Source organism: Populus alba, chromosome 4 (assembly GCF_005239225.2).
Source record: "Populus alba chromosome 4, ASM523922v2, whole genome shotgun sequence".
Lineage (NCBI taxonomy): Eukaryota > Viridiplantae > Streptophyta > Magnoliopsida > Malpighiales > Salicaceae > Populus > Populus alba.
The window spans coordinates 11,635,924-11,649,948 of NC_133287.1; the positions used below are offsets into that span (position 1 = coordinate 11,635,924).

Consider the following 14,025-nt stretch of genomic DNA (forward strand, 5'->3'; position numbering starts at 1 on the left):
TAAGCAAAACTGGCAACATGCAAAAGGCTAGAATAATCAGAAATTCAAGGGGAAAAAAAAGCATAAATCATGTTGGCTTCCCGACATAAAGGAGGCAGAAGCGAAGGTCATTCTGGTAATTAGGAAAGACTTTTTAATGAGGCTTCTATCAAAACAGTTGATGCTAGCCCTACTGTTCATAATCTGGCAAGAGCATATAAAAAGAGATTTGTTACAAAGGATTCTCACTGGAAAAGAAAAAAAAGGAAAAAAGAAACTAAGGCAGCACTTATTCACAATCCTTGAACCCCTGGTTGCCATGATTTCTGCAGCTGATGTGTATCATGTGGTGACAGCCACAGTTCCGTTATATTTTGCCATGATATTGGCGTACATCTCTGTGAAATGGTGGAAGCTCTTTACACCAGATCAGTGTGCAGGCATCAACAAGTTTGTCGCCAAATTCTCAATCCCGTTATTATCATTCCAAGTTATCTCTGGTATCAATCCATACAAAATGAACCTCAAACTTATATTTGCCGACTTTCTTCAAAAACTACTTGCCCTTCTAGTGCTCACAGCACTCGCCAAAATCAGCTCTCGCGGACGGTTGAATTGGATCATCACTGGTCTCTCCCTCTCAACATTGCCCAACACTTTGATTCTGGGGATTCCACTTCTGAGGGCTATGTATGGGGCTGAGGCAGAGCCACTTCTTTCACAGATAGTTGGCCTGCAAAGCCTAATCTGGTACAATTTGTTGTTGTTTCTGTTTGAGCTCAATGCCACCAAGGAAGCCACTGTGGCACCATCTTCAGAATCCACAGGTATCTGTGCTCCCTTCATCGATGATAAATAATAATAAACCCACAGTATGAACAGTACCAGATGCATAGATCACCGGCTACTAGACTCTTACTTGAACTCTAATATAATGAATAGTACGTAATTCAATTCCAACCCTGTTCAGCCAGCCTTAATTAATATATTGGAGTAGAAGATAACCCTGAAAACATTTCTGCTCTCTGTCCATTTCTTTTGTGTATGCTCTTTGCAAGATCCATTCATGGACATTCTCCAGGAAAAACTGATATATGGTTGGCTAAGGCATTGCATGTTTGTTGACTATTAAGTATAGCAGTAATTAACAAGCTGTCTGATTCAAATTCATACATGCATGATGTGACTCTGTTTTTTTGTTTCTAGATATATTTTAATGTCCTCCAGCACATCTGGTTTTCATTTCTATGTTAAGGGGATCTAGAGGCTCTTCAAGAAGCACAACACAAAGAAGATGAGGGAGTGCAAAGAAGAACAAGGAAAGCCAAAGCCATGGTCATTCTTTTGACGGTGGTGAGGAAGCTAATGAGCAATCCAAACTTTTACGCTACCCTGGTGGCTCTTATCTGGGCAAGCATACACTCTCGGTACACCTGCAAAATCAGTTCTTGATAATATTACAATGAGACTAAACTTGAGACAGCTTGCTCTTATTACTTCTGACGTTACAAGGCTTTTCTCTGTTTTAGGTGGCGAGTGAACTTGCCGGACATTGTTGATAAATCCGTGAGGATTTTGTCAACAGGAGGGCTTGGTATGGCAATGTTCAGCTTAGGTATGACTATAAATTATCAATAACTTCTTGTTACTAGAACGCATAAGAGGGGATTTCTACTCATTCCATCCAAATGCTCAACAGGACTGTTTATGGCATCGCGGCCAAGCATAATAGCATGTGGAATCCGAATGGCGATGGTAGCCATGGCAATGAAGTTCATCGTGGGGCCTGCTCTAATGGCAGTCGCTTCCATTGCTGTTGGACTAAAGGGAACAGTGCTCAAAGTGGCAATTGTGCAGGTGCATAGATTTGTTTCATTTTATCAATTATTATGATAGAATGTTAAACAATGTGTTTTGTAATCCAGGCAGCTCTTCCTCAAGGGATCGTTCCATTCGTCTTCGCAAAAGAGTACAACGTTCATCCGGATACATTGAGCACAGGGTAACTAATGCATCGCTGCATTCCTACATCATCCAGCATCCTTCCCTCATCTCCTCCTCCTTCTTTTCCTGAAAGTATTATATGTTTGTTTTGGTTGCAGGGTAATATTTGGCATGCTCATCTCCATGCCGATAGCATTGGCCTACTACTCCTTGTTAGCATTGTAAGAATCCAATGGGAATTTACACAAGAAAGCTGCAGAAGCAGTGACTGTTCAACCCATGTCCCAGTTCAGGAAAGGACCAAGTGTTGAAGATGAATCATAGATGTCTGTCCCGTCCAGTTTGTTCAATTTTCTTGGACATGTATATCAAGAACATGTTAATTTACAAACTAGAAAAAGTTATCAAGGCTATTCTAATAATCAATCTGTAAATTATATATTAACTGCATTCAATTGTGATTAACAGCGAGGAAAACAAACCTGTACAATTATGAAATTGTATATGAGAAAATGGTTGGATATCAGCAACCTTTTCATTGTTCAAGCACACGCTTTCTACTATCATCCGAGTTTTGTATCAATTATAAGTCTTGTTTCCTGAGAGAAATGAAAAAAATCCAACAAATTTTGCAGATTAAAACAAAGTTTTAACAAAATAAAATGCTATACATCATAATTCTTCAAAGTGTTGTATATTCTTATGCTGCATGTCATGCACTCGTCCATGTCACTTTTATAACAGGCGTGGAAATGAAGCTACGAGCTATTTTAGAAGGCCGGTAAATTGAAAGTCCGCAATCTTCTTCTCAAATTTTAATCAGAGCTAAACTACATGGTTGAATTTTATCCAAACTGAAGTATAAAGAAAATTTACTGCTGATAGGATAATTTTTTTCCCGTACCAAGATCAATTGCTTCAGTATTACTAAAATTAAAAAAATATTTCACAGCACAAATACCTTAAAAAATTTTATCAAGTTAATTCATAAAGTCAGATCTAGAAAAAGAAAGATAGAACAATTATATTATTTGCATCATCTTTTTTTAACATGGGTTATGACCCTATTAATAAATCTAAATGAAACAGTTATTTCTTTTAATAGCTGTGTGAAGCAGTTATAATTGCTTCACAATTCCTCTACATTCTTGAATCAAGCTCGTCCTTTACGGGCAAACCAAATCTAACCCAAAAACTAATATCTTACACTCACTCATGAAAAACTAAATTTATCTAATATGTTATAATTCAAATTTGCATAAAAATTTCATATAGGCGAACGGATTGTGCAACCTAAAGCACACAATAAAAAAAGCTTCAATATAGAAACTTAATATTTGTCATATAAGACATATCAACCTCAAAATCAGTTACTCTTTAAAGTGAACTTCTATAATCCCAAACATTTTTAGTTACACATAACTGAATATAATTTAATCCCTAAAAAATTTTATGCTCAGTATATCTTTACAATTACAAGTATTTTAAATTGTCACAACCCAAATCTCAGGTCTATGACTGGCAACATAGAAGCGGTATCGAAAGGACACCCCACCTATGTTAAGCTTTAGAATAAACATATCAAAAGAACAAGTTATTCAAAAATAAGCATCATTTTATAATTTTCAGAAATATTATATTATGCAAAATTAATAAAACCAAATGATAGTTCAAAACTTTTTATCAATAATTAAAACAAAAACAATAATCCATAATGCTCATTACATTGTCAAAATCCAAACTTAATTAAAATAGGGTAATAATAAAGCTTCAAGACCATAATAATATATTTAGAGGTCAAATTATAATTTTTCAAAGTTTAAGGACTAAACTATAATTTTCATAAATCACATAGCAAAATAAAATTTTATCATCTTCAACTTCAAGACCATTTTGTTTAGATTTTTTAAAAAAGTTGAAACGTATTCCTTAACCCATAACAAATTAATTCACAAATTCTTATTTCTAACAACATACCCAAAATCAATCATTTAACCTTAAACTCGTAATAATCATAAATCAATCTTAACAACATAAACTTCAAATCTTTATAAACCCTAATCTCTTATTTAATCCTTCCATAAACAAACCATAATTCACACCATATCTTGTTGAAAAAATTGTTCAGATAGATATTTATATCCTCAATTGGTTCTTAAAGCTTTGATCTTTGTGCTTAGTTTATTCTCCACCAACTTGGTGTATCAAATAAACTAATACAATGCTTCAGACTTATCTGATATCAAATAAACATGACCAAAACATGTGAAATCATCTATAAATGTGATGAAATAATTCGCACCATATCTTGTCCTAACATTCATTGGGCCACAAATGTTTGAATTGATAAGCTGTAATGGACTGCTAGCTTTTTTAGCTTTGCCAAATGATAATCTAGTTGCTTTTCTAGCAAGGCAATACTCACAAACAGGCAATTATACTTCAATAAGTGATCCAATAAGACTAGCTTTTGTCAATCTATGTAATCGATTTTGCCCAATGTGTTCTAATATAGCATGCCAATTTACAAGATCACTATTACTAGTAATGCTAGAACTTCAAACAATATAAATAGAAGCATCATCCTTAATAAATACATTAACAGTGTCCAACACCATAAAACCATTTAATATAAAACTAGAATTATAAAAAAATATTATTCAGATATACTTTCACACAGCAACCAACAAATACAATATAAAAGCCTAATTATAGTAAAACAAGAACAAACACTAGATTTCGTTGAGCTTCTAGAGCGTAAAGTACTTTATAAAGATAGAGTGTGTGACTGCCCCACAAATCCAGTTTACATATACCAATCCCAAGCACGACAGCAATCCCAGACCCATATCATTGGGCCAGACCCTGTCTGGCCCAACAAAAAAAAAAAGAATGAACGGGGGGGAATTATTTCCCCCCCCACCTCCTGCATGTAGAAACGATTCTGCATGCAGGAGGCCAAAACTTGCGCCCGGATTAACAAGAAAATGTGCAGGGGGAGGAGACGTACCTGGTGCGGCGGAGACGATGGCTTGCTGACGGTGCTGCGGTGTCGTGGCTCACGGACGGCGGCTCCAGGCGGCGCTACGGCTGTTATCCAACGGTTCGTCGTCATTCACCCGGTTCGTTCCTTCTGTTTCAGCTTCTTGAGTTCCCTCTCGGTTTCAACTATCCCAAGCTTCTCAACTTTTGGGTTTTCGGCGGCTGTTTCTTAAGTTTGGTGGTTTCTCTCTCCTTCGGTCTCTCTCTCTCTCTCCTTTTGTCTTGGTCTTTTCTTTCTTTTTCCTCCTATTTCCACCCTCCGTTCCTTCTCCGGTTTCTTCTCTCTTTATAGGGATATCGGGGCATGGCCGCATGGAGAGTGAGGCGTGCTGGTCGGTCGGTCGGCAAGCGCCGCTGCCAAAGTGTTTCTCTCGGTTTCGGTGGCGCGGCGGGTGGTCTGCCATTGGCTTCGGTTTCGGGGGTCCTAAGGCGTGGAGCGTCGGGTCATGGCACGTGAGGAGAGAGGCGGGGACAAAAACCCCGGTTTTCCTCTTCTCTGCTACGCCTGCAGGGGAAGAAGAAGAGAAACAGTGTCGTTCAAAACGGCACCGTTTGGTTTTTTTTTTAAAAAAAAAATGCATGAGACGGCGTCGTTTTGGAGGAAACGCGTCGTTTCATTCAAATGTGGCGCCAGAAACGCGCCAACGCTCACATTAGTCCCCCAATTATTTTTGTTCCTTTCAATTGCGTCCCTGCCCATTTCGGTCCCCGTCCCCATAGTTGGCCGCGTTTTCCACTTTGGTCCTTGGCCTCTGATTTATGCAATTTAGCCCTCAATTGATCAATAAACTTCCAATTTCTTCAATTAGGCCCCTGAATCAATTCCAAACAGCCCCCTCTATCTTTGCACCTTTTCCAAATTGGTCCCTGGTTTCGAATTTTCACAATTAAGTCCCTAATTGGCCCTTAAACTTCAATATTTATGCAATTAAGCCCTTGATTTCACCTAATAAATTCCTAAAAAATATATTTTGGCCCCAGCACTTAAATTTCTTCTAATTAAAGCCCAAATTGACTTAAAAATCAATTTTTCTTGCACTCAAATCCTCAATAAATTCAATTAAAAATCCAATTAAGTCCATAAACCTCTAAATTTGGACTTTTCTCCTTAAAAATAAAATTTTCTTATCCACCAGGGCTCTCATCATCCAAAAAAATAAATCCATCTTTGTATTTTTAACCTCCTTGACCAATTTTCTGACCATTTTCTGAGTGCTTCTGCCTCCTGTTATTTTCTGACCTCTTTTGACTATTTATTTTATTTTTATTTTTGTGGGGACCCAAAAATGGGTTACAACACCTGTGATCGTTTCTTTCTTCTTTCTTTCTTTCCTCTCTCCCCCTGATTTCCAAGCTTGACTCTAGATATTTTTAAAGTAGCCCTTCAATTTGTTTTTCTTTCAAACTTGGTTTATTTTCTTTTTATTTCTATTTGTTTAATTCTAAATAATTTATGAAATTGAATTTTTCTTTCTTTCAATTTCATCCCCATTTGATTTTTTATATGTCAGATTTGATATCCATTCTTTTGATTTTGATTTTTTTTTTGTTTTAACCATCCTCTTAATTGAGTTATTTGTTCCTTTACATCCTTCAATATTTTATTTCATTTTAGTTTTATATCAGATTTGATCCTTATTCTTTAAATTTATATTTGTCTTGTTTTTTAATCATTTTTTATTGAAACTTTCTTTTTTAATTTCATCCTTCGAGCAACATTTTATTAATCAGGATTTCATTTACCAAGAATTTAATTTCATATTTTTTTGAGTTTGCCTGCTATAGGAAGATTCCGACCTCAAGATTTGGGTCATTGGTTTAAAGGATTAATTCAGATTGGCTTAGGGTTTTTTTTTTACAATTGAATTTTTCATTTCCATCATTTTATGAGGTTATTCTTATTTCATGTGCCAGATCACAAGTTTTACAGGTTAACCCAGCTTAATTCAGGCTAATTTTTATTTATCTATCTAATGTTGTTGTTTTTATCATATTATTAATTAACTTAGGTTAATAAATTCAATAAAATTAATAACTTGACTCTTGAATTTTTATTTTATTAAAAAAAATTGTTATCCTCGTCTAAACATTTTTTTTACATTAAAAAAGAAATTAATTTGGTGTCTCATGGAGTACCGATCTACTCTTGAAAAAAAAAATTCCCAAAGAAAATAGACTATCAATTATTATTACTAAAAAAAGGCCCCTTTTTATGTGTTAAAACCCTCCAAAATCTCTATTCTCCACCTTCTGTATTGACAAACAAAATGGAGGAGTGAAATTCCTAGAATTACAATTCATGCAAGAAGAATGGTGTGAAGAAGAAAGAAGGCAGGTTTGGTGCAGGTAACACAAAGAAAGAGAGGGGGGGGGGAGCGGCATCTCCAATACAAAAAGGCTAAATTGAGAAGCTAAATTGATAAAATAGCTTTTTTGAATAGTATAAATATAGCTTTTTTGATTATGTACATTCCAATGGTAAAAAGCTATTTAGAAAAAACTATTTATATTTTAATATATTTCATGTTAAATTCATTTTTATATAATTATGTAACTAATTTAGATATTTTATATATAATATAATTATGATGTTATTAATTATATAATTAATATGAGTAATTTATAAAAATAATATAAAAATTTAATGAAATAATATGAAAGTTAAAAGATATAATTTAAAATTAAACTTAAAATTTATTTATATGAATATTTTTAATTTTCAGTTTTATATGTTATTGTTAAAAATTTAATTTTTTAAAAGTAAATTCAAATTCAAACTTTGAAAAAACCATCAATATTTTAAATTTTTATTTTCAATTTTTTTTTAAAAAAATTCATGCTTTGAAAAAAATGACTGCCACCATTTTAAATTTTAAAATTTCAAATTTTGAAAAAATGACCGCCAACATTCTAAGATTTCAAAATTTGAAAAAATAATCCATCTATAAATATTCTCATATACCTTAACATTTTTTCTCATCATTCCATTGTTTTCTCTCCAATCAAAAATATATTTCATTAAAATTCATCATGAATCATTCTAATTTTAATTTTTATGATGCTTTTGATTTTGATGATGACACTCCTGTGTTCGCTTTTCAAGGTGTCGCTGATGTGGTTACTGAAGAAGAATCAAATAATCAAGGGCAGAGAACAAGGTATCGTGGCTCTATTCTTGGCCACAATATTGTCAATCGTAATAGAAAGGAATGTGAGTTAAGGTCATATAATGATTATTTTGCTGAAAATCCTAAATTCACTGAAACTCAATTTTGAAGAAGATTTAGGATGAGTCGTCGTCTTTTTCTTCGGATCGCAAATGCAGTGGAAGCTCATAATCCATATTTCAAACAAAGGACAGATGCTCTCGGTGCTCTTGGTTTATCTTATCTTCAAAAGGTAATTGCAGCTCATAGAATACTTGCATATGGTATTCCTGCAGATCTTACTGATGAATATCTTTAAATTGGAGAAAGCACTACGATAGAAAGTCTTAGAGCTTTCGTCAAAGCAATCGTAGAAGTTTTTGGTGATTGGTATCTAAGGGCACCAAATGAGGCCGATGTTTGTCGATTATTATCAATTGGACAGCAGCGTGGATTTCCAGGGATGTTAGGGAGCATTGATTGTATGCAATGGAAATGGGAGAAATACCCAATTGCATGACATGGGATGTCTACTGGTCATTGTCGTGAACCAACTATAATTCTAGAGGCGGTGGCTTCACAAGATCTTTGGATATGGCATGCCTTTTTTGGAATACATGAATCATTAAATGATATTAATGTTCTTGATCGGTCACCTATCTTCGCTGCACTTGCTGAAGGTCATACTGCTTGTAAACACCCAAATGAAAATATATATATTTAGAGAGAGAGAGAGAGAGATGATGATGAATACAGTTTTCGCTGTCGATGCAGAAATCGGTAGCGACGCAGTTTTCGCTGCCGATTCTGGATTTGGCAGCAGCGCAGTTTCGCTGGCGATACAGAAATCGGCAGCGATGCAGTTTTCGCTGCCGATGCAGAAATCGGCAGCGATGCAGAAATCGGCAGCGACGCAGTTTCCGCTGCCGATTCTGGATTGGGCAGCGACGCGGATTTCGCTGCCGATGCAGAAATCGGCAGCGACGCAGTTTTCGCTGCCGATGCAGAATTCGGCAGCGATGCAGTTTTCGCTGCCGATTTCTCAATCAGCAGTGATGCAGAGCTGGGAGGGAGGGGTAAAACTGGTTTTAGATAAACCAAACAAGGATAAGGATACACCTAAACCAACCCCCAAACAACCCATTTCATTTGATGGGTAGTATAAATACAAAGAGGGGAGAGAGAATGACCCATCTTCTTCCCAAACCAGCAGCTGCATGCATTCTTCCCTTCCCCTTTCACAACAGAAACGTGAATCAAACTAGTAGAGATTACCTTGTGAGGGAAAGATGAGATCTTGAGAGAGGAGTGGGCAGCTGCATAGAGGAGAGGAAAAAGAGAGCTGGAAAACGTGAGAGGAAGAAGAAGGAGGAGAACCAGCAGCTGAAGATAAAAGAATAGTGTCAAACCTTCCTCAAACTTAGTTAAATTCAGGAGGTATGGGTCATGAAACTCCCTTTCCTCTCCCCCTTAAGATCAAAAACGAAAATGAAGAAGAAAAACCCTAAGAAAAATTGATCTAAGACCTAAGCTAGCTATGAGGGAAACTGAAATTAACTAGCAGAACTAGCAAACAGAAGTGAAATAAAGTCAATTTCAGAACATCTAACAATTATGGTAGAAGGCTGGCTTTAACTATGGGGTAGGCCAGCATGCATGTGTGTGTGTGTTCTGCTGAAATTTAATGCTTTCTGCTGTGATGTTGCTGCTGGAATTAATGTGTTTTTCTGTGATGATTGTTGCTGAAATCAATGTGTTCTGCTGTGATGTTGTTGCTGAAATTAAATGTTTTCTGCTGTGATGTTGCTGCTGGAATTAATATGTTCTGCTGTGATGATTGTTGCTGAAATTAATGGCTTTTGTTGTGATAATTGTTGCTGAAATTAATGTGTTTTGCTGTCATATTGTTGCTGAAATTTAATGTGTTCTGCTGTGATGTTGTTGCTGGAATCGATATTCGCTGCCGATTTGTGTATTGCGCAGCGAAATTCTGTTTCGCTGCCGCAACTGAACCTCCTGCAGCGAAATTCTGTTTCGCTGCCGAAACCGAACCTCCTGCAGCGAATTGATATTCGCTGCCGATTTGTGTATTGTGCAGCGAAATTTTGTTTCGCTACCGCGACTGAACCTCCTACAGCGAATTGATATTCGCTGTCGAATTGTGTGTTGCGCAGCGAAATTCTGTTTCGCTGCCGCAACCGAACCTCCTGCAGCGAATCGATATTCGCTGCCGATTTGTGTATTTTTCGCTGCCGCAACCGAACCTCCTGCAGCGAATCGATATTCGCTGCCGATTTGTGTATTGCGCAGCGAAATTCTGTTTCGCTGCCGCAACTGAACCTCCTGCAGCGAAATTCTGTTTCGCTGCCGAAACCGAACCTCCTGCAGCGAATATCAATTCGCTGCCGATTTGTGTATTGTGCAGCGAAATTCTGTTTCGCTGCCGCGACTGAACCTCTTGCAGCGAATCGATATTCGCTGCCGATTTGTGTATTGCGCAGCAAAATTTTGTTTCGTTGCCGCAACTGAACCTCCTGCAGCAAAATTCTGTTTCGCTGCCAAAACCGAACCTCCTGCAGCGAATTGATATTCGCTGCCGATTTGTGTATTGTGCAGCGAAATTCTGTTTCGCTGCCGCGACTGAACCTCCTGCAGCGAATTGATATTCGCTGCCGAATTGTGTGTTGCGCAGCGAAATTCTGTTTCGCTGCCGCAACCGAACCTCCTGCAGCGAATTGATATTCGCTGCCGCAACTGAACCTCCTGCAGCGAATTGATATTCGCTGCCGAATAGTGTGTTGCGCAGCGAAATTCTGTTTCGCTGCCGAAACCGAACCTCCTGCAGCGAATCGATATTCGTTGTCGATTTGTGTATTGTGCAGCAAAATTCTGTTTCGCTGCCGCGACTGAACCTCCTGCAGCGAATTGATATTCGCTGCCGAATTGTGTGTTGTGCAGCGAAATTCTGTTTCGCTGCCGAAACTAAACTTCCTGCAGCGAATTGATATTCGCTGCCGATTTGTGCGTTGTGCAGCGAAACTGTGGCACCAACAACGATGCAGTTTTCGCTGCCGAACGGGCTGCCAGCAGCGAAACAGTTGTCGCTGCCGAACTGGCAGCCTGTAGCGAACCAGTTCTCGCTGCCGAAATGGGCAGCCCGCAGCGAACCAGTTCTCGCTGTCGATTCCTACGATAAGCCTCCTAGGCAGGAATGATTTAAATGCTAGTAACAATTTCATGATATGATGGTGTAAAATATGGAACACTTGAATATGAACTCTTGAAATAAGTGTGATGATGAATATGATTAAAAAATAAAATAAATACAACTGTGCTGATTTGTGACCATTGATGTCTTAGGTGGTGCGGTCGGGATTGGACCATCATCAAGACAGGAACGACCCACAGGTGGAGCAGGTAGGTGACTTGCACCTTCCTTTTTCTTACGTTGAATCTTGAAATATTTTAACTTGAGCACTATCATATTGTTAGAACCGATATTAGATTGTTGAACGCTTAAATGTTGATTAAAGATTGATTAGCTTCGGCTAATGGCATCCGAATAGATGGCCGGGACAAAAGAGTGATTAGCTTCGGCTAATGGCATCCAAACGGATGGCCGGGATAAAGAATGATTAGCTTTGGCTAATGACGTCCGAATGGATGGCCGGGATGAAGGATTGATTACCTTCGGCTAATGGCATCCGAACGGATGGCCGGGACAAAGAATGATTAGCTTGCGCTAATGGCATCCTAATGGATGGCCGGGATGAAGGATTGATTAGCTTCGGCTAATGGCATCCAAACGGATGGCCGGGACAAAGAATGATTAGCTTTGGCTAATGGCGTCCGAATGGATGGCCGGGATGAAGGACTGATTAGCTTCGGCTAATGGCATCCAAACGGATGGATGGCCGGGATAAAAGAGGGACTCCGCTGCCGATGCAAAAATCGGCAGCGACGCAGTTTCTGCTGCCGATTCTGGATCGGCAACGACACTGTATTCACTGCCGATACAGAAATCGGCAGTGACGCAGATTGTGCTGCCGATTCTGGATCAGCAGCGACGCAGATTCCGCTGCCGATACAAAAATCGGCAGCGACGCAGATTCCGCTGCCGATTCTGGATCGGCAGCGACACAGTTTTCGCTGCCGATTCCTTGATCGGCAGCAATGCAGTTTCTGCTGCCGATTTTAAGATCGGCAGCGACGCAACTTTCGTCATGGAATCCGGATGGATGACCGACACAAATGAATGACTAGTTTTGGCGAATGGCATCCGAAAACTTGTGTATCTATATGTACTACTTGTTGTTATAGCAAATACATGAAGAAATTATAATTATTAATGCTTTACATAATTGCCAAACCGTTAGTTACCATTCTTATTATTATTAAGTGTTTGCATTCTCTTAAATGTTTGTACTGCTGCAGGGACTTCACACCAACGAGATGCCTAGGAAACCCGATACACGGGAACCTACTTTTGCAAGGAATTATGTAGATGTATTTTAAATCACAATGTATTTTGTAGGGATCAATGTACTGAATGTATAACTTTTATTAGATCCTTTTTGTTTAAAATTGTGATGATTATTAGTAGGTTAAGACTGCAAACTCATGTCTATGTATATATTTTTAATATGAACTTCAAATCAAGCAACCTTAATATTACGTGTTTGTGTAAGTTTCACTTTGAAATGAAATGTTGATTGTATGGATTGTATTTTAATGATGTGAGGATTTAGATCCATTGATTGTCGGCACCATGTGGATTGAATGCATATATATATATAAAAAAATTACTGTGTTTTGGGCTTGTAAAGCCGGGTTGTTACAGTTGGTATCAGAGCACTTGGTATGGATCCTGAGGATCATTAATAAATGTGTTGTTGTGATGAATTTCAGGATGGTACGCACCCGACAAGGGACACGAACTGAGCCGCCCTCCTTAGAAAGGTGGGGCGTGAACCGAGGTGCCCAAGGTTGGCAAGACGAAGATCCCTTGGATGATACGGCATCTCATGCTCCGATAATACCACCCGAAACCTTGCAGGGGGATGATACGGTGGCGGGGGAAGGCTCGAGGCCTAATCAAACAGAGGGAACACCCCCCGTTGCAACAGAACAACGAGAAGGAACAGAAGCACAACCATCTGCTGTTCCAACTGGTGTGCCCCCACAATATGTAGATGCGGGATTCCTTGTACAAATAGTTAAAGCAGTGATGGAGGGCATGGCTAGTTCAGCGGCACAAACAACTCCCACCACGCAGATTCCACCAGCAGCCCCTATGACTAGCATGACCATGGATAACATGGTGCCACTGGTGCGACTAGTCAAGAGTATGAGGGAAATGGGTTGTGAACCGTATATGGGGGAGCAAGATGCAGAGATAGCTGGAAGATGGATCAGGAAGGTAGAGAAGACAATGATTCAAATAAGCATACCCGAGGGTTTGAGGGTAAATTGTGCAACCCAGTTACTGTCTGATAGGGCCATGACATGGTGGGAAACGGTTCAGCTGAGGCGTGCGACTGAGACGCTAACTTGGAGTGACTTCAAGATAGAGTTTGAGAATCAGTTTTATTCCAAGTATCATCGCAAGGTGAAGGAACAAGAGTTCTTGGCATTAAGTCAGGGTGATATGTCAGTATTGGAGTACGAAAGGAGATTCCATGACCTCTCTTTGTTCGCCCCACATTATGTGCCGACAGAGGAACATATGATTGAAAAGTTGAGAGATGGTTTACGACAAGATTTGAGACAAGGATTGATAGCTTTGCGATTTAAATCGGTGAGGGAGTTGATTGAGGCTGCACAAGCTCTGGAGGCGTGTATTGGAGAAAGCCAAGGTGGGTATCAGGGTATAAGCAAAAGAGAGATGGGATTATTTCCAGCGGCAGACCACCGG

General features: G+C 38.6%; 1 protein-coding gene across 1 annotated transcript; it reads left to right on the plus strand.

Annotated features, from left to right (window-relative positions):
* Positions 1-126: 126 nt before the first annotated feature.
* On the plus strand, positions 127-2,420 carry LOC118055105 (probable auxin efflux carrier component 8). The gene is made up of 6 exons (XM_035066903.2): positions 127-806; positions 1,235-1,406; positions 1,509-1,594; positions 1,679-1,836; positions 1,905-1,981; positions 2,082-2,420. Exons 1-6 carry the CDS (start codon positions 137-139, stop codon positions 2,146-2,148), a joined length of 1,230 nt encoding a protein of 409 aa, XP_034922794.2. The 5' UTR covers positions 127-136; the 3' UTR covers positions 2,149-2,420.
* Positions 2,421-14,025: the final 11,605 nt, after the last annotated feature.

Bases quoted from the DNA above. Each gene is read 5' to 3' on its own strand.
- LOC118055105 (XM_035066903.2), top strand. From the start codon at position 137: ATGAGGCTTCTATCAAAACAGTTGATGCTAGCCCTACTGTTCATAATC. The intron at 1,407-1,508 runs GTACACCTGCAA...TCTCTGTTTTAG, and splicing joins TGGGCAAGCATACACTCTCG to GTGGCGAGTGAACTTGCCGG. The intron at 1,837-1,904 runs GTGCATAGATTT...TTTGTAATCCAG, and splicing joins TCAAAGTGGCAATTGTGCAG to GCAGCTCTTCCTCAAGGGAT.